This window comes from Aptenodytes patagonicus, chromosome 14 (assembly GCF_965638725.1).
Source record: "Aptenodytes patagonicus chromosome 14, bAptPat1.pri.cur, whole genome shotgun sequence".
NCBI classification, from domain to species: Eukaryota; Metazoa; Chordata; class Aves; order Sphenisciformes; family Spheniscidae; genus Aptenodytes; species Aptenodytes patagonicus.
The window spans coordinates 12,438,861-12,465,902 of NC_134962.1; the positions used below are offsets into that span (position 1 = coordinate 12,438,861).

The following is a 27,042-nucleotide window of genomic DNA, read 5'->3' on the forward strand; positions in this document are numbered from 1 at the left end:
CCAAAAGCAAAGCAAGTTGCACAGATATTAACTTCAGTCAGCAAGCTGAGCAGCTTTGGTCTTTCATTTGGCTAAGATACTTACGCGAGCCTCCAGGGGAACACAATTTAACCACCACACTAATCTCAAAAGAAAAGAGAAGGCAACAGGATACCATCCTTACCCTGAAGAAGAGGTTTCAGCCTTCTATCAGAAAGCTATTTCCAGACAACCTCAAAGCTATTATTAGGAGGGACTGGGAACAATTTAAACATCAGAAGTCTGTCTTCCTGGCCGATTCAAAACTGGAAAAAAAAAATCACTTTTCTTTAAAGAAACCAAACACAACCAAAAAGGTCTCAAGACTGCATGTACCCAGATAATTTTATCCTGAATTCACGTTTCAGAGCACTGTGGATCCTTCGTTACCTTTGCTGCACATACCACTCTGCCAACAAGCCAGCTTGAAGTCACTGAAGTAGGACAGCAAAACCCCCGTAAGATAGAGGGAAGCTTCAGTGCAAGTTAGCCTGAAAAGAGGACAACTGGATCATGAAACAGTTGTTCACAATCTGTTTTAGAAATACCCAGCTTTGCTGACAAAGTAAGATTTTCCTTTTCACCCAGACCATTACAATTGAACCACTGCAACGGCACTCAGTTTTACACCTCTGAAGGCACTTAATGCTGACAACCTGCACTGGTTTTTGTTTGTTTGTGTGTTTGTTTTTTTAAAGGTAACAAAGTACAGTAGGACACCATATTAATACAGGCAGAACCAGGGATTACATCATCTAGAGATGTATCACGGTACTGGCTTAGTTCACACAAAGGCCAGATGAGCAGAAATGCACCTCCCAAAGCACTACAGCCTTTTTGCTAGCTTGCTTACTGTCTTTCATTTAGAGTTTTAGTGTGAACAAGGACATCTGAAGGCCTTGGAGAGCTCAGGCTGAAGCGCACGAAGCAGTAAATGCAACAGAAGAAGCCATTTCCCTTTGGAAGCATGGCTGTATTTCCCAGTGAGGATGCCTGCAGGAGGCCAGGAGGGAAGAGAGGGAGAGGAAGGGAGAACAGGCACCTGGCAGCAGCTGCTGAGGCTACGATCACGTGGGAAAGACACAAGTGGAAAGTGTTTCCAAAGAATGGCAGATGTGCAGATCACAGCTTCCTTCTTCAAACTACAACAGCTTTGCAGTAATTTAACACCGCATTCTTCAGGTGCCATTTATGTACATTAATAATCCCTTCCCAGGCCCTTTCCATTCCAGCCGCAAAAATCACAAGCTGGGAAGGATGCTTTATCTAAAGTGTCTCTCTTATTTCCTCTCTCTCATTTTCTCAGCTGTAATTAGCTCGTGACTAGGAATCTGCTACTAGCAAGCACCAGAGCCTGCTGCAAGCGAGGCTTTGCTTGCCTACTCAGAAGCTGCTACAATGCAACTGAAGCGTAAAATAACAGGGAGCTGTGTTTTTAGTGAAATCTAAAAACACAATGGGGACAGAGCATAGGTTACGCAGCCCATGTCTCGTTTGACGTAATACAGTATTAAATGGAAAACTGTGATCCTATTCAGACTAACGCATACCAAGGAACGGCTGACTGTGCAGGGAGCATTTCAGAAACAGAAGGCACACCAGCAAAGGACAAGTTTTCAGCTTGCTTGCAGTATTTTATGCTCACTGTTAGAGGGTCATCATACGGTATTACAGGGAATGAACACGTGAGCTCCAATGGTTCTGCTGAGATTTCAGCAATACAATAAAAAAAAAAAACCCTGAAACCACTTTTCCCAGAGTTGAAAGGAGTCTTTTCACCAGTTTTCACAGATAATAGATCAAGCCTTCATCAAGAGGAACAAGATAAAAAGCTAGACTAATCAACAGCTGATAAAAATATTAGAAAGTAGAACAATATTCGCACATTCAGACGAGGATCAGGCTTAGCATGCACTTTCTATAGATGTGCGAGAATCAGGTATACTACCAAATGAAAAGCAAAAATTTTTTACTACTGGAAGGCAATGTCACATTAGAAAGCTGATCAAGGTGAACTGCGCACTCAAACGGGGGATAAAAACAAAACTCCCCACGCTAGGGAACAGGGGGTGCTGAAATTTTTTTTTAAAATTGCTTTTTCCCCTACGTCAGATATCCTGGCCTCTTCCTGCCCCCAATGCACACAATTCTTAGCAGTTCAGGATCACATAATAAATCAGAGGAGGTGTGCAAGAAGTCTGAACAGAAATTTATCCTCATTCACGACTAGCAAACGCCTGGAATCTGTGTTTTTCCTAGCAAAACCGTAAAACTTAGGAGGTGCCGGTGAAGATCAGGTCTATAAACCCCTTATGTGTTCCAAGATTCTGTTCATCTCAAGCTGTGATCACAAGAGATTTAGTAAACAGAGGAAATATGCAAACTGACAGAAGATTTTTCTTGCTGCGGCTCAGATGCTTGTCACATTGACAACACAGATCAGTGCTGCAGGAGCAGCCTCTCTACTCCCATTCCCTGTCACAGCCATGTCTGCGCTGTTCAGTCTACTGGCAGCCCACACTCCATGCACAAATCCCAAGATACCTGGCAGAAAGACACTTGTTACTGTGAACACTTCTAAACCAATCTCTAACAAGTCTTGGCTTCAAAGGCACCATTATTTCATTATTTTACATGGTCTACTTGTTTGAAATGCTCGTCTCCCACAGATCAGAAGCCTCTTGCCACATCAGATTTGTTTCTTTTTTTTTTTAACCACTGACATTTATATTTAATGGGTATGTATTAGATTTTCTTTTGGGGATCAGTAAGTACAGGGCTGAGAAAAGGAGCAAAAGAAAACACTTTGCTTGATAGAGATTGCTTGATAGCTATGTGGATTTATTCTTTGACATGGATTTTTCTTTAGTGGGCTTTGTGTTTTCTTTCCTTGAGGGGTGATGGAGAAGATGTGAGGCATACAAATATTCTCTCCCAGTTTACTACAGCTGTAAATGAGTGGTTAAGATACAGAAGTGTCATCTTGTGAGTGGGAGAGGAGGAAAGCAAGAAGCAAAATTAAGAAGTTCTACATACCACTCCACACACTTCTGCCATATGAAATAAAAATTATCTATTTTAGGTATTTCTGAGACTTATCTTGGCAGTTTAGATCCTTCAGAGTCTGGATAAAGGAAACATTTATTCTCCTGCATTGGAGTTGTTCTGCCTTCTTGATGCAGGTTTTATTTTAAAAGCCTTTTTTAAGTACAGCGCAGGAAATAAAATTGTCAAACTATTACAGACATAAAAATGATCCGCTTCAAACACAGACAATGCTCTTAACTGTGTACAATGTCCGATGCAGCACTGTACTTCCCAGAACGCAATTAGGGGGCTCTTCACACACTCTGTATAAAACGCCACGGAGGTACAGACCAAGTTTCACCAACAATGGCTTGGATTTCCGCTCAAGCACCGTTCAACCTCTTTAAGAATTATCAAAGATCCAGCACATCTTTTGCAATAACACAGCACCTTTTCTGAAGTACAGAATGGATTTTCTGAAGATTTACATGCAATTCTATTAATCTAACAAACTTTTCTAAAGGATGCATTTTCAATTTTAGCAACAGGTGACAGGCTTTTATCAAGTGCTTTAAAAATTCCCCATACAGGTAAAACCCTTGGGAAAATCCTACATTCTTGTTACTTTGGAAATTTTTTGTTTAATTTCTAATGGAGTAATGCCTATTTTTCACTTGTTTTTCATTGTCAAAGAAGAAACTTCAGGACAAACAGGGAGGTTTTTTTCCTTCAAAATTCTTCTGTGAAGAAATATCCCCTATCAAAATGGCTGTCACATTCCTCAGCAGGGCAGAGGCTCTCAGAGGTCTGCTGCGGTCCGCTGCAGTAGGGTTCAGCTGGTGTTTTTGCTGCAAACGGGAGGTGCTGGATGGTCACAGTGGAGGGACAGTAACATGGTGGCACTGCTGCAGGGCTGGGTTTTGGAAGGGGCACTTCGTCACCTTTGTTTCTAAAAACAAGACCTTCGACCCAGTAGAGTCTTTACAACAAGTTGTAATGAGACAGGGAGTGACCATGAAAACCTCTCATACCATATAGAGGTTCACAGCTTATCTTGCTGCAAAGGGCTTAAAAGAGCTGTCGAACTTAAAGAGGAGTTTTCTTTTACAAGAAGACAAGCGTTGCAAACTTGCTGATGACCAGTTGCTACCAGTAGTATGCTACCTAGCAGATATTAGCCAAAAAATTAAACACACTTAAGGTGCCCCTTCAAGGTGAAAGTACCATTTGAACAACAGATGAGAAAGAAACTGCTTTTTGAAAGCAACTCGTGCTATGGAGACAGCATCATGAAAACGGATCCATCACTATGTGATCTTGTTGCCAAAAGCGATGCAAGTGTGTCACTGAGAAAAACTCTCCTAGCTGCACACTTAAACTTGGAAACAGAATTTTCTAACCTGCCTGAAAATCTTCCAAGCCAAGAGCTTCCATGGGTTTTGAACCCATTTGCTAAAAATCTAAAAATGCAACACCTTTCAGTTAGCTTGCAGGCACAACTGGCTGACACTGGGGAAGATGGACATTTACCAGCTCAGTGTCAAGAAAACCCTCTGCCTAAGCAGTAGATGGGCTGAAAAACTAGTATCCCTGTTTAGTAAGCGCAGCCGACGATGCACTTCTTCCATTTGCATATACACATCTGCATAAGGAATCTTTTTCAGCAGTGACGGCCGTGACAACCAAGTATCAAAATAAACTGGACCTAGAACCAGCCCTTTTGTAGGGCTCTATCACAAAGGCCTAAGCCAAGACTTTCGAAACTAATGAAGCATAGGCAATCACAGAGCCCTCACTCTTCTTCGCCCAAGAACAGTTTTGCTTTGGGTCTTGTTATATCACAGTTAAGCGCCCTTTTGAAAGAGGACAATTCTCCAGTATTTCCCCACAGAGCAATTTCCTCCCCTCCCACTGCTGGCAAAATTAAAAGCTATTAAAAATGGCAAAGTGATTAAATGTCCCCGTCCCCTTCCCCTCCCCAGTGCAACTCATCTGCTTAGCAGTACGATAGTGATCGACACTGGACAGTCATACAGGCCATCCTAAAATTCAGACTTCTCTGTTCGTCTTGGTTCTGTCCAGGAAAGTATTTCGGTACAGTGACTGTAGTAACGGAGCCTGACCTGAAACTTGGCTTGCTTCAGTCCTGCCCCATCCCGTCCCATAACTCACTAGTCTGGCCTCTGCCATCCTTGGATTCACACCTTTCCATGTGAACACTTGGCAGTCGCCTGGTCACAAGCACGTGCTCCGTTCAGGCCCTTCCAACAGCTCCCCTCTAAGCAATTCCCTGCTCACCACAGATCCTCCTCCACCTCCACCCCCATGCTGTGAGCTGCTGGGCTATCTCCTTCACAAGACAATAGTAACCTAAACCTAATCCTCGCAGACACAACTTACATTTATGGAATTACGTGGATGACAGCTGAATCAAAGGATTTGGGGAAGAAATACTTAAATTTCAATTATGAGGTCAGTTATTTCTAAAAAGTTTGTTTTAGAAGTCAGCTGGCTTTACGCAGCAAGCAGCCATGTACCCTGTGCATGACTAAGCATGATCAGGGCAGTGAAGATCTTAGAGTGCTCCTGAAGGAGCGATCCAAACAGAGCACCGCACCCATGTCCGCGTCCATTACCTTCCCTGAGTACCACCTTCAAGACCAGATTTCATGATTCAGCACTATAATACATTTATTTATAAGGTGGCAGTTTTGAAAGGCAGAAAACACACTATAGAAAACTTGCACAAGCTGTGCACTCAGCCTGGGGAAGGGAAGTTCCACCTTGTGTAGGGGCCTGAGCGGCAAAGCAGTATTATGTCATCTCTCTGCAGAACACGCCTTGAACAAAACCCCTGCACATGTATGCACTCAGTCATGCCATCCACATAGGTATACCGTATTATGGGACTCAAAGATGCAGTATATTGTGCTCACAGGACAAATGAACACTTAATAGATAAATGAAAGTGACTGGAAGCTTTAGGCACAGTGCCTAGAAAACATGATGCCTCTCTCACAGGGATTTCAAGGCAACACTGTAGGGAGGAAGGAGTTACTTCAAGATAAAGCATGATTACATATCATCTCATGAGCTACACCTCACAAAACACATTAGCCATTCTTATCTCCTTTCCACTGTTTTGGTATTTATTGTTTACACAATTAGTAGCATGCAGCTTCAAGTTATAAGCCATAATTAGTTTTTCCAGTTAAAAATACACTGACCATTTCCAACTCCTACACAAATAAGGTCAAATCATTAATGAATTCTGGAAATTTAAAGACAGTGCTTACATTACTCCTTACAAAAGGATGTACTTTGCTAAGACTGCAGGGGAATGGTTTTTCAAGTGAAGCAATGAGCATCTGGAAACACAAGACAGTCAGTTTTGGGGTGTATGCTTGAAGATCAGAAAAAAGAAAATCAGAAATCAAGGCAATATAGATATGTGAGCAAACAAGAGTGCAAACAATGTGTCCAAAGCATTTCATCTTTGCTGTGGAAGCCTGTAAATGCTGCAAGTTATTTGGCCTAGATTTCCTCCCTGCCCCCCGTCAACGATTTACTTTCAGAAAAAGAAGAAACATATTATGGAACAGTAAGGTTGTATAACTTCTCAAAAGGTCACAGAAAACTCAAATAAATTGCGACCCCTATAAAACAAGCCCACTGCTCAGCACAGACTCTTTCCTTCTTTCCATGCTTCTTTTTAACAGAAATCATTGTTAACATAAGCTTTTTTAATTCATTTTTAGATTGTGTTATCACAATTGCACAGCAACTAGTTAATAACACTTGCTCGGCCATAGCATAAATGCTATCCGCCATTCACCAAGTGTCACAACAGAAGCTTACCCTCCAGGGACTGTTTTTTGCAAGTTTCATTGTCAGTGTAGGCTCCGTGGCACTTGCATGCCAGGAGTTACAACTCGGAAAGCTTTTCTGAGTAACATCCTGTGTGTGACGTAATTGCCCTGTGCTCCATCATATCAAATCACCACGGACAGACCTGCACATCCTGGTTCTTGCAGTTCACAGCCTAGGCTAGGGTATCAATTGGACTGTGGAATTCACCACCACCTCAAGAGCTACAGGTCATCACAGAGTAAATAAGTGTTTACGTTCAGTGTGGATGATACAGCAGGTGACTGGCATGAAACACTTTCCCCATATAGCGGCAGCGTAGTGCATCAATCACATCAGACAAAACAGCATGCAATCCTTTCAAATTCATCATCTAACCCAGCAGAAGTTCATAACACTGCCTCACAGTGTTGAGATATTCAGCTATTGTGGTAGCAGGCCAAGGACACCACCATCATTCTGGGGGACTATCTTTCCAGACACTTCTAATTATGAGGAGGCTGAATAGTCACATCAGGTTCAACTATGCTAAAACAGTGGGGTTTATACCAACACTCAAGGGAGCTCCGCATTTCTGACAAACAACTAGAACCACACACAAAAAGGATCATGAACAAAATTGATCAATCTTCATGAAGATGGCGTTAAACTAGTTTTCAATGCTTTTAATAACACTAAGCTACAATAATCTTTGAGACATTAGTATTGGCTCACATTTGCAAGATACACTACTTCAGCTACCCACATGGAAATGCATGCAATGACAGAAGTTAGGCTTAAAGCACCTACACTCATATAAACCACACTCAAAATGTAGCAATTCCGTCCTCATATTATCAGAGTAATTCTTGAAAGACTGCATGTGCAACAGTGTTTTATAGCCTATGAGGACTTCATCGACTTTTTCCTCACCTATTACTGTGCTTGGACTTTTCCCGGTCTTTTTCCTTGTCCTTCTTGTGCTCTTTGTGCCGGTGTTCTCGGTCTTTGTGTTTATCTTTGTGTTTGTGAGAATCTGCAAGCAGAGAGGCAAAAAAAATTAAGAAATCAAGTTGGGAGAAAACTCCACGCCTCCCTCATGAACCTCTGCATTTTTCCCCACCCAATACCAGTATTTTCCGTGATTCAAAGTTTGTAACAAAAATCTTAATTTCAGAGGCCCTAAATGGATTCATGGTTCCTGCAGCACAAGTTAATTCATCTTGGCAACAGCTGCGTTTATATGGACTTTGGTTCAATGACCTTTAAATGCTTTACAGACCCTGAAAAAAATGCAACCCTTCTTATTAAATAGGTAAGTATGGCTATAGCAAGTTGAATCTTATTTGGCAGATGGGAAACCTAACTTCCTATGCCTGTATTTCATGCCAAATAGATTATAAGGATACAGGAACAGAACATAAAGCTGAAATGTTAGGCCTGCTGAATCCTAGAATTTAGACTGCTATTTCCACAAGTATCTAGTCTAGACAAAGCACACACACACCCCCCAAATTAAAATAATCTTATTCTTATCCCCAACAGTGCATGACATGACAGGCACACAGCAAGGGAAAGGGGGAGTAATGAGGGAAGAGGAAAAGAAAGAGTGAAAAGAAAAGAGGACTAGGAATTCCCTCCTCATGCTTCTCTTCTGCAGGAGACACCTCCCTCCGCTAACAGCCCCACCAAGAAAATCCAACATGACAGCTGTAATGAGTATGTGCTAGTGGTAACCCACCTACACAGGTTAGGACTGGTCCAAATTAAGTGACAGGTCAGAAATGGGAGATGGCACTTAAGTAAATCTACATGAACACAGTAATTTTTTTGGTATCAATTTCTACTCCGAGTGACATTTCCCATCCTCAGTGACAACTGTACTGTACAATAAAGTCCTTTAAAGCACCAAGGAAATAGATCCAGCACAGAAAATGAGCAACATAGCTGAATTGTAAATAAACTCATTTACAAGCATCTTTAGGTCCTTAAATGTTCTTTGTAAGTAGATCAAAAAGGAGCTGAGGCTGAACTAGCACCTCAAGCCCACCTCAAAAGGCACTATCATTTACAGTCAAGGTCACTAATGTTGGGAAGAATGTGTGCATGCCCAAAGACTCCCCCTATTATTATTTTTTTTTTTTAAATATGCTTCTAAAAGCAACTAAAATTAAGTAAGCTGCCCAGGATACCTAAAAGGCTGTGCTGAATTTGGCAACTGTTTTCAGATCGCAGCGCCAGAATTTCCACCAGAGATCCTGGATGTAAGGTATTAATGCTTAATTAATTGTAAAGATGTTACTGTGCCTCTTACTATCCCTACACTAAGAATAGGAAACTGCAACACAAGGATTTGTGACTTTCACAGTCACATGGGAAATGCATTGCAGAGCCAGAACAAGCTTCATTCTCCTGACTCCAAGTCTTTCACCACAAATTCATTTTTCTCCTTAACTGACACCAGCTCTTACAGCCTCCGAACATTCAACTGGTTTTAGTGGAAATATACCCACAGTCACATTTCCACAGAATACGATTTTAATCTATTGCTTTCTGTAACTTCAGGTACTGTTTTCACACACCTGCAGTAAGACAACCTAAAACAACATCTGAATGCTGACATTCAAGCCTCCAACTTGCCTTCTGCATCTTTCCTCGATCCTCCTGAACTTGGTGACACTTCCTGGTGCTTTGGTGTATACAGTATATCCATCTAAAGCACAAGATTTAGTTTTCTATATTTTGATGTACAGGCACAGGGCAGGTTATGTGAAACATCTGGTGCTACAGCATAAAGCACCTAAGAGTTTTCAAGTACCTAAACAGCAAAATCTCTTTCTCAGCAGGCAGAGCTTTGCAGGAATCTCTGGCAAACTGTGGAGGGACTGGACACCTACACTCTCTGAACTGCCAAGAAGCAATTTCTCAGTACCCTTCTTCCCACCAGGACAACACACATTTCACTGGCAAAAATGTTTTTGCAGTGCATTTCACACTTAAGATTCTTCAGTTCAGCCAGTAGCTGGAAGCTCAGGCTGTTTGCAAACTGCCTGGGTTTTATTCCACAGAGGTTTTACTCACTGATTCCTAAAGCACCGGCTGAAGTGAACATCCATCTATTTACACTTGATGAATAGGTAAATTGCTAGAAAAACCATCATGATGCTATACATAGAACTATGTACACTCATTTCATAACATACTTGCTTTTTAAGGAGGCACATACCAACATAGAGTCAATTTTTTTCTACTAATCGATGGAAAACGTGTGCAACTGAGCTCAATGGTATTCTCTTTAGAAACCACAAGATTATTTTTCACAAAAAAGCGGAAAACAGAACAGTCTTCAACCTTCATCACCAGACTCCCTTCCAGCTGACTCATGCTTTCCAGCTGAAATTAATACTTGCTCTCAAAAAGTAGTTCCAGGGCTATACCCTGGAAACACTAGAGTCAGACATCTATTTCCTCAGTCCTCTGCACTGCTTACAATGATTTGGTATTTTCAGACAATTAAAGCCTGGTACAGCAGCAAAAAAGTGCCTGACCAGTTAAACTAGCTCTGCTTGCTAGTATTTGTCACCGCTCAGCTTTCCTTTGCCTTCTACCGAAAGGATTCCTAGTAGGAAGGTCTTTCATAGAGGTGATGGCTAAAAGGCAGCCAAAGTGGCTGGGGAACAACAGGAGGTTGTGCACATGGTCTTGAAAGCAGAAGGGAAAAACTGGCAGGAGAGCTTTCACCCAAGTGCAGTCAAGGCTGGATAGGTACTTGGCCTCTCACACTGGACAACACTTTAAATTCAGTACTTCCATGGAGGTAAGTGTACTACCTTCCAGACATGTCTCCTAAGAATGAAATTATTCTGGAATATTTGCCTAGCATTCAGACTCAATGGTGTTGCTTTCTGACACAATGCCATGAGGTAGGTTAAGAATGAAGACTTCAAAAGAGTTTATTAAATAGTCTTGAGCTGCCATATGTATGTCTTCAGAAGGCATTAAAGCTCTTGGTCTCTTTTTTTTTTTTTGAGGGTGAAGCTGGATGAAGTTCAGGAGACTGGGTCATTAAAAAGGACAGAATTCTTTTTTTGGCATATCACACAAAAGTGCTTTGTTCCAGACCGTCTTTATCTAGGAGTCCAAGTTGATAGTTATTTGGTGGCTGACACGAAACAAGTTTAGCCATTTCATTCCAGTTTATGTACCCATTTCACAGAAACCAACACAGCATCACCTCCAACTGAACTACACAGGCAACAGATGACTGAATGGGGAACAAAACTTCAAGACACAGTGGGCCACCTCGCAGCAAACCTCATCAACACAGAAGCAATCAACAGAAGTGTTCCTGTCTGTAATATATGTTCTTTGACATATTTAGCACATTGATTCCTAGAAGAATCTTTCAGTCTCCAGTAACTCTCTCCCAGCTTGCAGCTGATTAGCAGTTGACTAGGTCCATCCTCATGTGAGCTACAGAATGAGGTCAGACATTATCACACATTCAGATTTGTGTCCTGCCTTTTATGTCTTCCATTAAGTATGTCTGCTCCCTCTAACACTAAACAAGGAGATAAATACTATTCCTTCTCCAAGAGCATTAGCAAAATCCACCGTCTACTGTAAGCAAAGTTCAAACCCCCAAAAGCTCATGTGATATTTAAAGGATTTCAGAAATCAAAAAGTCTCTCTCCAGCATCAAGGTTACAGTGGGGACAGGGGTTATGCTCACTGGGCGAGGATCCATTACCCCTAAGGCTCTCCCTTCAGTATTCTCTAACCCAAACAGAGCTTTTGGCATCTCTTCTGTTCTAGAAAGCTTGATGTCTCTGGCACTGGATCTCTGCCTGTTAATGCTGAGCCTGGTATGTCTCCAAAAGATTACTGCAGTCCCCATACTACTCCTGCCATTCCCCCTGTACCTCCAACAATCACAAGCAGCTCTGCATTTTTGTACATTGATTCATCTTTCAACTCTGTTTAATTACAAGGACGCCTGATTTAAGGATGGGAAATTCTAAGCACTTTTGGTCCATGGCTCTGTTTTGTTCCCCCCCTGCCTTCGCTCCACCGCTAAGCCTCTGGGGAAAGGCTGAGTCATAACCCTATTTGCAATACTTGTATATACGTATTACTGGAACAGTGCAGTTTTACTCTCTATCCAGGAACAGAGCTGTAAAAGGTTAGGCATCTCTAACTACAGCATGACGAGAGCAGAGATGAAGTAAAAGAAAGCCCTCTTCCAGCAGGCAGTTGCCACCTGGAGAGGCAGAGTGCCAACAGACAGCAAAGGCGAGCAGTCTCCTTTCATAACAAGAATGACCCCTGTATTAATAGATTAGTCTGGTGACAAAACAATTATGTGGAACTATATTGTTTTAATTCATGAGACAAATTCCTTTGCTTTTAGAACACTTTTGAACACCCTTCTCCGCACCCCACCCCTCCCCAAAAAGATTACTTACATATCACAATCAAGGGAAGTAGGCCTACTTCCTACATTAATATTTCAGTTTTGACGGCAACTTTTCTAATAAAATCCTGAAATCACACAGAGGGGCATAGGTTACTGTATGCCCAGTCAGTACAGTTATCAATATTATTTGGGAGAATGTTGCTGGCACATGATACAGAATGCTATAGGTGCCATTTTATCCCACTCCCACTGCCCACTTTTATTCCAGTTCCATTTTATCCCATTTTCATAATTTTGCATTAGAATCTTTTTTTAAGAACTGAGAAAAAGAAGTGAGCAACAATTTGGCCCTTCTCATTTATCCTACAGTAAGTGAGATAGCTGGTAAATTAACACCTGGTAACCCCAATTTCTGGTCAACAGCAGCTTTTCCAGATAAATCTATTAGCCTTCCATATTTGCTGTCTTCTGGTTCACCTTCTTGTAAGTTTTTGTGGGGACAATTTGAATACCTCATTAACCTGCTTACAGAAAGGTTTCTGCCAGCAGTCTTTGTTCTTTTGAAATGTTTTACTAGGTTCTGGGGATAAAGACTTTTTGTCTTCATAGAGTTTGGGGAAGCAATGTTTCCAAAGCATGAAATTCAATAAAAGCAGCAGGACCTGGGTTTTTAGTAAGTGACAAGAAAGGAAAGCAACTACAATGATACTGAAACAAGGCTGCCAGGCTTCTGTTTCCTCATTTAGAGTGCCATACTTAATAGCGCAGATACACCTTTCAAAAGCAACTTGACATGCAACCCTTTACCAGTGTTGAAAGACATCTCCACAATCAACATTGCTGCAGAAAGCCATTTCTAAATCCTTAAAATCCTTCTTGAAGTCAAATTCAAATGAAGTACAATTACTGTGCTATCACAAATTTATTTTGCTATCACTTCAGGTGCATCACTGGGTCAGATGCACCAGGTTCAGGCAGTCTGACACTTCAACAGTGCTCACTGTTTCCCTCCATAAACCAGAATAAAATCTGAGTTTTATAGTTTACTGCAAAACAGCTAAATTAATTTTGACTAAGCATAAGGAAAACACACAAAGCAGCTCTTGGTTGTAAAGCTTCAGATCCTCAGTCATTCATTTTCCAATCATACAAGGGAAGAAATAGAAAAAAAGTGTGAAAGCCTCATGAAAAGGGAGCTTGGAAAAGTACAGCAGAATAACCAAACAGTTTACCCTCTCTAAGGCAGGAACTTTATTACTAAAAGTAAGACTCCACCAGAGTGCATTCTTCCTTTTTCTAAGGGTTCACATGAAGAAATATATCATCATTGAATAGATTTGAGTCAACCTATTTTCCAGGCTATAGGTACTCCAAGACAAAACCCCTTCTGGGCTGAGCCAGAACTGACCACACCACATGGTATCCAATTCTGCCGAAGCTTGAAAACTTAGTACTTTTGATAGAAACAGAGTAAAACCAATGACCCCCTCCACACTTCAACAGCTATCTGAGGCAAAAGATACTACGGGGACAGACAGATATTGTGTCTTTTTCCTTAAAAGGACTGTGCTGGGAAACTTGGCTTCAGAACAAGACAGACCCCTTAGTTACTGCATTCTTCATTGATCTTGTAATTTGAAGGCCCTCTATTCCTTGCTGTTGAACAGGGGGAAAGGAAGAAACCTGTGGAATTACTTGGTGATGAATCTTGACAGGGGAAGACAGATAGATAGATGTCTCCAGTCATTCTCCGTCCTGTAGAATAGCTCCTACCAACTTCTTGAGAAGTTCCACTTACTCTCCAGCAAAGTTTTATCATGCAAGCAAGGATCTTACACAGCTTTTTAAAAACACAAGAAGTTTGCAAAACAAGATCAACGCACCTTCTGCTCCACCGAAACCCCGGGGCAACTTCAATCTAAGGAAGAGAGGTAAACAATGTGACAGAACTGCTAACAGTGAGAGAGCACGGCGGGCACAGGACCAAGTCTGCAAGCTAAGCTGTACACTCATTTATCCATCTCAAACTTTAAATCTTATCATGGATAGGTTAAGGAGGCCGGGGGGGGGGGGGGGGAATCACAGACTGATCACTCCTATCTTGGGTGACTGAAGCCTCTGGGACATGAAGTTAACCTGAAGCAAATGTCATTGCTGGCATTTCATCAGTCTAAACCAACCTGCAGAAGCTGGGTAGGTAAGCAAGACATGCTGCAAGAGCCTATTCAGAAAGAAAAGGACAGATAAACTTTAGCGCAGATGTTTTGAGCCCTTCTTCAAATTTTTTTCAGCCACACTGGATTAATCGCTTTTTTTCTGCGCGCCTCATTTTTTCACCTGCTGAGGAAGTACCTAATACTCTGTGGGTAATTAATGCTTAAGTAATTGAGATAGCTATGTGGTATAAAGGGATGCTGACCTTAAGAAACTGCTACACTGCAAGCATTTTGCAGCAAAACAACTAACGGTGGAGACAGCAGCAGCAAGTTTAATGACCTGTCAGTGCCTTTTACATGGCCTCTTCTGAAAGAGGTGGCATGTTCACATACGCCTATTCCACAGCAGAACTTAGTTGCTGTGTAACAAGTGCATAAAATCACTGCAAGTAGAATTGCAGTAGACAATATTACATAAAGGACAAGACTGAGGAAGCCTTATAAAGCATGAAAATACATGTTTGATCAGTACAGAAAGGCTAAATTAATAGCTGCTTCTTACACATGCCAATGGGCTCCCAACCGAGAGGCAACAATGAAGTTTCAATCCATTATTTGCACTTAAAAACAAAAAAAGTTCAATGTGAACAGAAACATGTGTTTCCAGGGATTCCCAAGATGTAAAACATTCTCCTGTAATTGAATAAATAAGAGTCAAAGACTGAAACCCATTAGTATGTTTCCACTAACAATGCAGAATAAAGCAGAATAAAACAGAACTGCAAGTTAAAACTTCAGGGAAACGACCAGCATCAGTGTACAGCTTAAAATGCTGCTGTGCTGGCATGGAGGAGAGGAAAAGTCCAGAGCAGTCTTTTAAGGAAACAAGATAAGAGCAACCCCGTTCTTGTCCCTAGTGATATTTATTCTTATAAGGCTACACTCTTATGAGTAGAAGTACTTACTTTCCATAGCCTCCTCCATTCAGAATTTGAGTACCTTGCATACTAACACTCTTCCCTTCCTTTACTGGGGTAGAAATAGTTTCAGCAATTTCTTCCTGTTGCTTTATGAGTCTGCACCCACATGAATAAACAGTTATGCACTGCATGTACATCTTTAAGGAAGCAGCAAAACTGAAGATACACTTTTGCCTCAAGTTTCAAAAGCCATGGCCCATCACATCTCTGCACATCAGGAGGGCAGGATGAGGCCGAGAGCAAAAGGATCTAGGGAAAAATCCATGCAGTGAGCACTGTGAGACTCCAGGACACTCTAGAAATAAAGCCATGTTGGAAGCATCTGCAAGTTTATATGGTATATGCCCACCTCACTCCTAGCTGTTGTCATGTCCGACAACTGCCGTGCTTTCAGTAAGCACTCACTCTTCCACATCCCATTTCAAACTAGCCCAGAATTACCTTCCACAGCCAGTGAAGGGGTCCGAATAGATACAAAAGTGGAAAGCTAGGCAACTGTAGCAGCCAATGACCCTTTTCAAAGCCAAGCCTGTCTGTATCTGAATATCACAACCAGATCCAAAAGAGCAAACAAAGGACAGCCACAAGCTTGAGCTTCGTTACCTCTCAGGTTTCAAAGGCCTTACACTCACTGCAACTAAATCTGTATTCCAATTTGCTAATACACATATATACAGGACTGAGACCCTGAAGGACTTATGGGTATATAAAGTGAATGTTGCTGAAGGGAAACAGCTGTTACCAATCGGCTCAGGGAAAAAAATTTGCATAAAAAAGTAGTTACAGGTAGGTTCCCTGTGGATTTCTTTTAGAACCCCTAATACTGAACAATTTTTAGTAGAGCATCTAATCTCAAGCTTTTCCAAATTCACACCTGTTTCCTCCCCATTGTGCGAAATGCAGTTAACATAACCGGCACAGCAAGAAGGACAGACTTGCTGAGAAAGCCTGGACAATTGCTCACAAACCAGTCTAGCGTCCAGGAGTGTAAAACTAGTTTAAAATTATAAAAGAAGATAAAATTTAAGGGCATTCAAATAGATAATGCAAAGGTGACTAATCCCATTTTCAGCGTTAGAAAGCAACCAACTTTTAGCCCAGACCCAAGGCTTAGCACAGAAACCACCACGCGGTGCTGTCACATACAATCTCCTCTCGGGAAGAGACAAAAGGGAGGGATGTATGCACACACCGAGGGATGTATCGCTGCACCAGAGACAAAGACAAAAAGAACTGGCCAGGGTCACTCGCGAGTCGCTCAGGAGGAAGAACCAGAGGCACTCACGCCTCTGCTTGCCTTCTGCCCCGGTTCTCCAAAGTGTTTGCTACAGCGAGGCAATTGCAACATTTACAGTCATGTTTAGACTTCGGAGCTATCAGGGACTTCAGAAGATAACCTATCCCTTACTTCAACACAATCTAAAGCAAAATGGTTCGCTTAACCCTTATTTTTCTGGTTTGCAGGAATCCTTTTCCTTAAGGAGTTCTTGGCTAGCAATTTGGGCTGCAGAATTTTTGGGACAATACATTGCTCTTCATCGATCCCCTCTCACGAAGGGTGTGCAATCCAGGGTGGATAGAAACACTCACTTTTGCTCAACCACCAAGCGCACTTACACCAGAGACACTTTTGCTCTTTGGTTGCTTCATAGCTCAGAGAACCCCAGCTTATGCTCAACTGTAGCATGAGAATCAAGCCTAGACCTTAAGTGAGGAGTGCAGTGGCTGTGCTTCTGCCTGCATCGCCGTCACAGGTAGGTGGGCTGAATCATCACCTGGCGATTTTTGACACAGAATTGCCCAGGGAACAGCTCTGAGAGTTACTTTAGCAGACTGGGTCAAGAGCAAAGAAAATCTTTCAGTGCAATCTGTGACAAATTCACACTGCAGAGAACTTCATGTACTGTACTCCATCCATAGACTGAGTCAGTGCCCCTAGCAGAAGGTTCTTCCGCCTCCAACTGCTCTTTATACCATCATTAGAAAGGTGCAAACAACACAATTTGTGATGCAAAGTCAACAGCTGCTTACTGCATGCAAACTTTCAAGACAGGTGAATCAGGAGAAAATAAGGGCAAACAACTATAATTCCTAGTCCTTAGAAAGGATAATAGAAACTTCAGCTATATTAAAGAATAAAGAGATTAATATTATTTTGGGGCATAAGAAGAAAAGTTTCAGTTCTAAAAACTGTACTAGCCAACAGGAAAACTGCTGTGTTGTCAGGAATAATTACACTGCAATGATGTCAACTAGAAAAATATTTTCACTTGCTGGCTGTGTAAACCACTAGCATTTTTGGATTCACTAAAAAGACATTTGTAAAGACTCCCTGAAATCCTGACACTTCCTCAGTGCAAGAGCGATGTCTCAACAGTAGCTCACACAGAGCCTGTATTTGTACCAACACCACACGAGGACAGGGCTGGCATGTTTGACTATCCTGGGTTTGACCCAGAACAAAGGCTCCCCCCCAAGCAAAAATTCTACAGAAGATTAAAAAAAAGCAGTTGCATTGAAATGCTTCTCTTGTAGCAGTCAATGACTAGCCTCCTGTCAGCAGTCAGGATCACACACAGTTTATACACATGGGAGTGGTACAAGCTGTGCTCAGCGTCCTCAGCGGAGAGGCTCTTATGGCATTTGTTCAAAGTCTTTTATTAATCATCCCCTGACAACATGATGTGGCTTTGGCCAGTGCTGGTCTCCTGCTTGCTGTAGGGAGGAAAGAGTTGAAGAGGCAGCACCCTTGGGAACAACGTAAGTCCTCCGCAATCCTCAGTATTAGAACATCAAATGAGTCTGCAATACAAAGTGGTTGGTGAAATCTTGAAATCGCCTCTGCCAAGCAGTACCACTGTTTTACAAGCTGGAGTCAGATGATTCTCCTACTACTTGTTTAGCAGCGTGCCTACTAAGCTGAACTGATGGGGGAAGCATGGCCAAAGTCTTATAAAAAGTTTGTTTCAGAAGACCAGGCATTTATATTATTTTTAATCACACTCAAGCTGGTTCCTCACTGTAGGAGCAACTCCCACACTGATTCCAGCTGGTGGTTTGCTGTTTTTTTTTTTTCCTTTCCTATCTATCTACAATCATTTCTTTCAAGTATAGGGCTGCACTGGATGGATACAGCCCGATTTCACCTCTGTTCCCATTGTGGGCGAGTTCAGTGATCAGCCTGTGATCAGCCTGGCGTGGGTGAGTAATTCCAACGGTTGTCTGCAAGCATCTTATCACCAGAGTCAGCTTTGCCACAAGTCCCACTCTCAAGACAAGGGAGGGAATGGAATTCCCCTGCCTTAAGGGGACATTACTGCAATTAGCATACAAGAAGAAACACGATTCCAGCTAAAATACACAAGAAAGTAAACAAAAGGTAAATGTTTAATGACAGTTGAGATTTCTGCACTTCGAACTTCTGAAAGGAAGAGAGCGGACATAGAAAGAAGCATCACCACAGCGGTGTAGGTCACAGTAGCTTTAAAAGTGAGTTCTAAAATAAGGCTATGACTGCAATACTTAAATGACTATTAAGTACAGCTCCTAGATATGGTGCACCAAATTCCACTGGAAGTCTTCAATTTACATCAGGAGACATGAAATATTACTTTAAGTCACTGATTTGAATCTCATTATGCACCTGTAATCTGTTTATTTTGTTAAATCCAGGTCAAGTCTCACTAGCTGGCAACTGTTAAATCACACTGATACAGGTACCTGAATATAAAACGTAACCTGTTAATGCAGGATAACATGCTGTGGTTACTTTATTATGCATAACAAACTCCTAACTGTTTCAATTAAAAAAGCTCCACACAATATATTATCAGCTTGATGAGGTTTTTCGTTGGGTTTTTGGGGTGGGGTGGGGTTTTTTTGTTTGTTTTTAAACTAATGACTTGCATCTTTGGATGGAAATCAGAATTTTTATGAAATGCACAGCCAACATTTTCAGACTCTACCTTACACAAAACTCATATCTGCCTTGAATGAGACTTATGAAGAGGAGAAAAATATCTACTTAATTTGTTTCACATCTAAAGTGTACTAAAAGAAAGCAAGCATAATCCTTGGAAATCGAACTGAACCAATTGCTTCTGGTTACCTTGTTCCTCAATTTTGAGCGTAGTCCTTTCTTTACCTATGCAGAAACAACTAGGTGTGAAAAGTTAGCTGTCTTTTTTCAGCTTTCAAGTGGCTTCCACGATCATAGTCACTAAATGAGCTGTTTAAACTGAAGGAAGTATGCTGCAGGTGCAGAGGGTCATCAAAAGTTCGTTTATCACTGCACTTCAAACTCCAAGTGCTTAACTAATGACTTCCATCATATCCATGGTTCTGCTTTACAACTACTGCAACATGATCACATTCTCTACTTTTCAAGTTTTCTGAACATGAAACCTAACATCATTTAAATATTTTAAGAGGTTGGTTGGTGAGAGGGTTAGAAACATGCTCGAAAAACTATGAGCACTACAGAAGCAACCATAGGGATTCAAGACTTTGTTATTCCTCTTTAATACAACCCAAAATGAGAAAAAACAAGTTACATTGCTTATTTTCAGGAGTATTCCAAAGGAAAAATTAAGAAATATTTCTTTCCACTTGATTATTTGACAGCAGAAATAGGCAAAGGAAACAAGAGGAACATCTAAGACTATTTACAATCTGATAATTTATTCCTGAATGATTCAACTGTAAGGCTAGGAAAAACTATTTTTAAAAGTTTCTTGGCTGCCAGTTTTATACATGTTGAGACAAATTTTTAAAAGGTTATTGTGATTCTTAATAGAGTCAAAATTAAATCAATAAATCTGTTAAAATTTATTACAAATTTTCCATGAAGGACTAATACCACCTTGAAAGCTGTAGCCACTCCAGCTGATTTAGTAGTTTGCTCCTACACAAACAGCCCAGAGCAGCAGCTGTATGTTCCCTCCTATCCTCCTCCTCCAAGTATTTCAAGCCTGTGCTAGACAAAACCACTTCTGGGAGGGAAAGCGCCATCCAGGTACCCAGCAGCAGAAAGCAATGCTCACACTCTTCAGAGTAAGTTCTGCTTTACCCAAAAGAGCACAGCAGCCCCAGTGGTTTCTGAAACTGCAATACGTGAATACATTTAACCTGTTTTTCAGCAGCACTATTTTGCAAGTTTTAAAGTGTACCAATTTATTTTTGAACTTGGATCTGTTTTCCAACTAGCAATTATCTTACTTCTTGTACTCCAGTCCCTAGCAGACCAGAAAAAAACTCCCTTTTTCCTGTGATCACAACTGCAACTTGTGATCACCTTTTACTTGATACTATCGGATGTGAAAAGGCACCGATACTGAAACACCGGAGTCTTAAGCTTTCATTAATGGCTGTGGTAGTACTAAGTAAAGCCTGTAAGTGGGAAAACTACGTGATGGGTAGCCCTAATACCGTAAGAAAGAATTAATATGAGTAACCTCTTCTGAAAATCAGCAAATGACAGGAGATACTTAACTTCACATGCCATCCCCAAAACTAAGCAGCTGCATGGACAGATCAAGATACTCCTGGAGAAAGGTATAATAAAATTTAAAGTTAAGTAACAGCTCGTAACAGTAATGTTTCTCTTCTAGTGATGGCGTACTAAATACCCCAAATTTGTTGGAGACAATGTAAGTTCAACCTGGTTTTCTAAGGACATTTGTTTGCATCTCTAAGAGGTGAAGCAGTTCAGTAGTCTCTGCTCAAGAAAGGATCTATGACCAGAAAAATAGTTCAACACAGGTTTTCACAACAAGAGACTTTAAAGTACCAGTTACCTTGAGATTAAAGTATAAAATAAGATACTTTCTGCCACTACAGTCTCTGTGACAAATACTGAAATCTTGTCTGCTAGCACTTTACAGTAAGACAGCTACCCCGAGATACAGAAACAGCAATTTTTTAAGTGAAAGCAATAACCACAGACAAGTAAAGCAAGGAGACAACTTGCTAAAACCAAGCATCACATTCTCAGAAAAATCTAACTTCGCTACAGCGAGAAGCGTGCAGTTAATGTCAAGTCCAGCATTTGTTCCATCAAGGAGAGCATTAGGAGTTGCTTTATGAACTACGTGCATGTCTGACATACAAGAGTAATTCTGCTTTGATTAAGTGCAAGGGAAAACTGTAGGGACCAACAAGGAGGACACATCATTTGACTCGGTGTACAAAGATGCTTGACAACCTATTTCTGTACTGATGCCTTTTTGGAGTACTGATCTCCTCAAGTAATTCGATCTGAATTTAGTTCTGTATGTAAATAAACCCATTCGGATCACAGGATTTGGGAAATCACATACCTGTAGTTAGCAAAGCACTGACCACACTGCCTAATAAGATACTATTTGGATACCTGGCAGTGATGGACAGGAGACAGTTAAGGTTAAGAAATAGCTTATGAGATTAAGAACTGAGCAAGTGTCACTGACACTTGTTGACCAAATGACACCAACTTCAGAACATGGAAATAAGAGACCTATGAGAAACCTAGAAATGACACAAATTTGCATTCATTTTTAAGCCTTCAAACACTTCATGGATGCTTACAAGAAAGCCCTTCTGAATACCAAATCTTGTCTGAACTGAAAACTAGTGGAAAACTTAGCTTTCCAGTCTCTGAAGCAACTATGATAAAAATCACCATTATACTTGTTTGTAGTCTATGAACTACAATTTCTTTTTAAATACTTTTTTCAGTATTGGGGAAAAACAACTAAAGTGAAGGCTTCTTTGACTCTGTTCTGCTATAGAGCTAATTGCCAAAGACTAATTCCAGAGCTCTGCTGAGATTAAACTGTTAATACATCCAAAAAGACACTATAAAAACTCATCGGGGGGGGGATCAAATAGCATATTTATTTCAGCTCCATTCAAAATGTAAATATTTGCCATGTGCAAGTCAGTAGACTTCTTCCCTAGGACTTCTCTGTAAAAACGAAACTGAGAAGTATTCCCTTCCCCAGCTCAATGGCCCTCCCAAAACACAAACACACTGATGTTATGCAAAAAGGACTCCTTGAACTACAGGCTAAGGAATTCCCTTTGGGATTTAAGGTTTCTTAGTCTGGATTAGAGTCTGAGCATAAGGCTCCTGTGCCTGGGTGGATGGCTGGGGTATTTACAAAAACAGAAAAAACACAAGAACTTGAATTAAAAACAAACTACTTGCACCATTAATAAATGAGGCTCACATCTGTTTTGAACACTGTTTCATGTTCTTGTGAAATACAGCTACAGGGGACTCATTTCACAAAACAATGCTCCACAGCTTCATTCTGTATGAAGGAACCCGTTTAAAAATACACACTTCAGCTTCAGCACACCAAAACCTTGTAAACCTCCCAATCCTTCGGAAACGCGGCCAGGGCATTAGTATCATTTCTCCTTCTAACCAAGTACACTGATGAGCGATGGGCAAAGCCCAAGCACAGATCAGTTCCTAGGAGATCCAACCCACCTTCTGAACTAGCTATCCCTGCTGTCAACACCAGCTGTAACCTGTTTGCTAAACTGCTCACAGACCAGATTCAGTTGGCATGCAGAGACGAGACCAGCAGCTTTGAAGAAAAATCTATCAGATTCCTGAAAGAGGCAAATACTGCACTGGATGAGTGCTGTAAGAGACTCCTACTCATGAACACAGAGAAGGACAGAGTATTTTAACTCAGGCTATGGTTCAACAATAAATTCACTTTTTCCTCTACACATACGAGCTCACGCTTTGACAGTCATGGATAGCAAAACCGTAAACCGAAGATCATGCATCACTGGACAAGAGTCTCAACAACAGGGCTGGGCAGGAGGGAAGGGGCAAACATGTTAGACACAGAAAGCAATGCTTGAAGAATGACAGCTTTACACCTTCATTTATGAAACAAGAAACCGATGGACTCATCAATTCAAGTGCTTCTGCCTTTTGCCTAAGATTCAATTTAAGAATTAAATTACTGGGATAGCCAGCTTATTGCTAGCTGCCATCTCCATCCACTGCAAGACAAGCTACGGACTGGGGCAGACAAAACTACACTGTGCTGGGCTCTCCCAAGACCACATGCTGACAACTAAAGAAGCCAAGCATAGAGCATCAAATGCCAAGCTGTACTTTCCTCTTTATATCTAGACAATTGGAACAGTCTAAAACCTAGAAAGCAGCTTCCTTTAGATACAAGTGATGCTGAATAAGCCTACTTGATGATAAAACAAAAACATTGTTTATGACAGCCACCAAATTCCAGAGAGCAGCGTATTTTAAATTAAAGACTGTATCTACTCATAAAAACAGGTATTTCAAGGACAGCTTGCTTATGCTTCCCTAATGAAGTGCAGGTGACATACACAGCTATGATATTATGACTCAGACAAGACACTAGCTCCTCTGAGAGGCTTCCTGGTTTTGGAGTAGGAAGAACACAGGAGGATATAAGAAAGCAAAAGTGAAAAAGGCTCTTGAAAAATGCATGTTATCCACAACATTCACGTCCAAAGGTATCCTGGACAGCTGGAGAGACGTTCCAATCTGCTGGAGCAAGACAAAGTAACCCAAACACCTACACAGCTCCAGTATGACAGCTTGCAAATATCAGAATTAACAGCACTGATATCCTGACTCTGATTTGGGCTAGTGCTTGTTGACTAACAAGATGGATCAAGATGACACCTACAGCAGAATTGGGCAACACTGCAGAAGTTAATCCAGGTCACTGTTGTTAAGAGTTCATCTCTTGGCATTGTATTTGTAGTGACATGAACCTACTGCCTCTGGATCTGGCAATTCACACTTGTGTACTGGAACACAACTTGCACCTTACCTTTTCTGCCAAAAAGCACTCAAGACTTTTTGCTCTTTATCCCTGAGGTGCACTGTTACCAAACTGAAGGAACCTAATCTTCAGTCAAAACCAATGCTAAAAACTAAGTCTCGAGGGGAAACACCAGTAAGGAAAGCTTACTCTGATCCACGCATAAAGGGGTTTCCTGTGCACAAGAAGCATTACAATAGATACGGCACATTTTAACAGCCTCAATGACATTCTCGGTCCTCAAAAGAAGAGCAGGCAGCTTTTTATTCCCCATCTGGTGGTCATTAACTCTAGAGTACAAACCTCAGAGTACGTCACTAGCACTACTCCATCCCTCCATTTTGTACATGCTGCTTGTGTTGCAATGAATCATACCCTCACACGGATCTCCAAAGAGCTCCAGCTTCCAATTTCCCAAAAGGCTAGATTAAAATGGAGAGTGCTCGTCTAACTTGTAAGTGTACCTTCTTAGGCAAGTTAAAACTGGTACCTGCCCATCCCAGCTGTTTTATCTCTCCAATAATTGATCTTACTCATACACTTGCTAGCATTCACAAACTGGCAGAAGACATAATACGCTCTTCCTATTGCTCAAGGCACAATTAGGAGACACTCATACCAAGGTGGCATGCATGGTGCAAGAGACTAACCTGTAAAGTACTTGATACCGGAACCCCGCACACAGACAAGGGAACCACTGATCTCCCCACTGTAAATCCAGTGATTTCACTAATTGCAAAACCCAGCATGCAACATTTTAGTATTTGTGAAATAATTTAGTTAGTACCACAGGAAAAAAAAAAATGCAGGCTTAGCTCCTGAGATGAGTTCTGTATTCAAGAAAAAATTACAACATATGCTAAAACTGTAGAAGCTGGGTTTTTTTTGTACTGCCCTTTGCTAACCACCTCAGTCCTCAAGTGGAGAGAGAACTAAAAGTCAAAAACAAAAGTCCAAGTTGGAATTGAATCTTAGTCCTAGCCAGACAGCTTTATACCTATTTCTGTGCTGGAAGAAATCACTCCCACTCTGTTCTTGTTTTCCACCTCTGAGAAGAGCATAGTACTCCCTCTTCTCCTACTGTGTTGTCTATTTAAACAGCACGGCCTTAGGACAGGATAACAATGTATAGCACAAAGGACCTTAATCCCAGGCATAGTGTCCGTGTGTAACAGAATGTCCCTCCCCAGCACTTCCTGCCTTCAGCTTCAAAAGTGTCTCTCTTCATATTCAACCCTTCATCTTCACATAGCTTGACCAGAGCACCAAGCAACACAGAGTATGCTGATAGCTGACAAGACAGCATCGCACAAAACCAGAAGCTGGAATAAGAACTGCCAACTTACTTAGCTATGAACCTCCCTAAGGACAGAAGGAACTCCATCCACTTGCATCCGCTGCAGAGCAGATGAAGGAAGACAGCCCTCCCACCTGGTTATCAGTTGTCCAAATCATCCCATGTCACAAGCTATGTAGCAGGGTGTCCCCTGCCACCTCCTGTACTTTTTTCCTCCTAAAACTCTGCTTGCAGACCACAAAAATAGAAGCCTCTTAGTTGTGCTACCCTAACTCCAGAAACCTCTGCATTTCAATTGGAAAACCACTACATGTTTCTCAACTCTATCTCCAGATACTTAACAATCTGCAACAGACACTTACCATGTTTCAAAGGGAAAAAACCACAGAAGGTGAGAGCCCACCTTTCCCTCACCCTCTCCCCTAAAAGGTCCTTTTAGGCCACCTCTCCAAAACAAGAAACTGCAACCTCAGAGGAAGATGAGCAGCTGTTTTGACAAGTCTGGCCCTTGTTCAAATACTGGAATATAAGCCTTGAGCAGTAATACATTGCCATCGATAAAAAGTTCAGCTAAAGTACATTGCCTTGGCCCTAGAACACAGGTCATCTATTCTGTGTTACATACAAAGGAAAAACTACCACACTGTCGTTCAAATTGAAAAGGTGTACAGAAGAAAAGTGGCAAATAAAGGGAGAAAAAAGGTCCTGGATAACACTCCACAAGTTCATATTCTCATGTGTCAGAAGCAGTGTTAGGCAATAGATCAGAGTAAGTGACAAATGCCAGGAAAAATTAAAAAGCTATCTGTACTTGGGTATCGCTCCATTCCTATTAATTATTTTCTTGACTTTTTACCATGAAGCCACATCTCTGGTCAATGTCTAAAAACATTCTTTTTAAAAATTCTTAAAATTTTTCCATTTAGACACTGCCACACATCATCTAGCTGCACCAAACTGACAGACATTTGGATGGAAACAGACAACTTCCAATCCCATGCAGTATACACTGAGTAGTGGAGTGAGCCCAACACTTCAGAAATTACAAAGCATCTGGTAAAACTCATTCCAGAGCAGCCAGAGAAACAGTGCTCATGCATTAGCCCAGTGGGTTTCAGACAGGACAAGCTGTATGCAGTCTTATCCACGTTGAACATGAGACCTCGTATTTCATTTGTTCCTATCATTTATTCCCTAACACAGCAAAATGCTCTACTACTGAGGTCCCAGATGCTTGCTGCAAAAATTAGTAAGACTGTGCAAATCAATGATTAGGATTTCAAAATGAGCAATAAGTAGTAAAAGTCACCAGGGTCTTATTTTTAGAAAATCACTGAAAAATAGCATTATGGGAGAAAAAGGAACATTTTGAAGAATCAGAACTATGCCTTCATTGAGAATGTAAGAGTCTTGCTTCCCCAAATAAAGTTGTACTATCTGCTAAATACTGCGTGTCTGTAAGAGACTGTCAGCTGTATACTGCTGC

General features: G+C 41.3%; 1 protein-coding gene across 1 annotated transcript in view; it reads right to left on the reverse strand.

Annotated features, from left to right (window-relative positions):
- Positions 1 to 27,042, reverse strand: part of TOP1 (DNA topoisomerase I) — a 67,047-nt gene that overhangs the window by 30,699 nt on the left and 9,306 nt on the right. Inside the window, exon 3 of the mRNA XM_076352449.1 lies at positions 7,825 to 7,927. Within this exon, the coding sequence (XP_076208564.1) occupies positions 7,825 to 7,927 (103 nt within the window). The remainder of the gene's footprint in view (positions 1 to 7,824; positions 7,928 to 27,042) is intronic.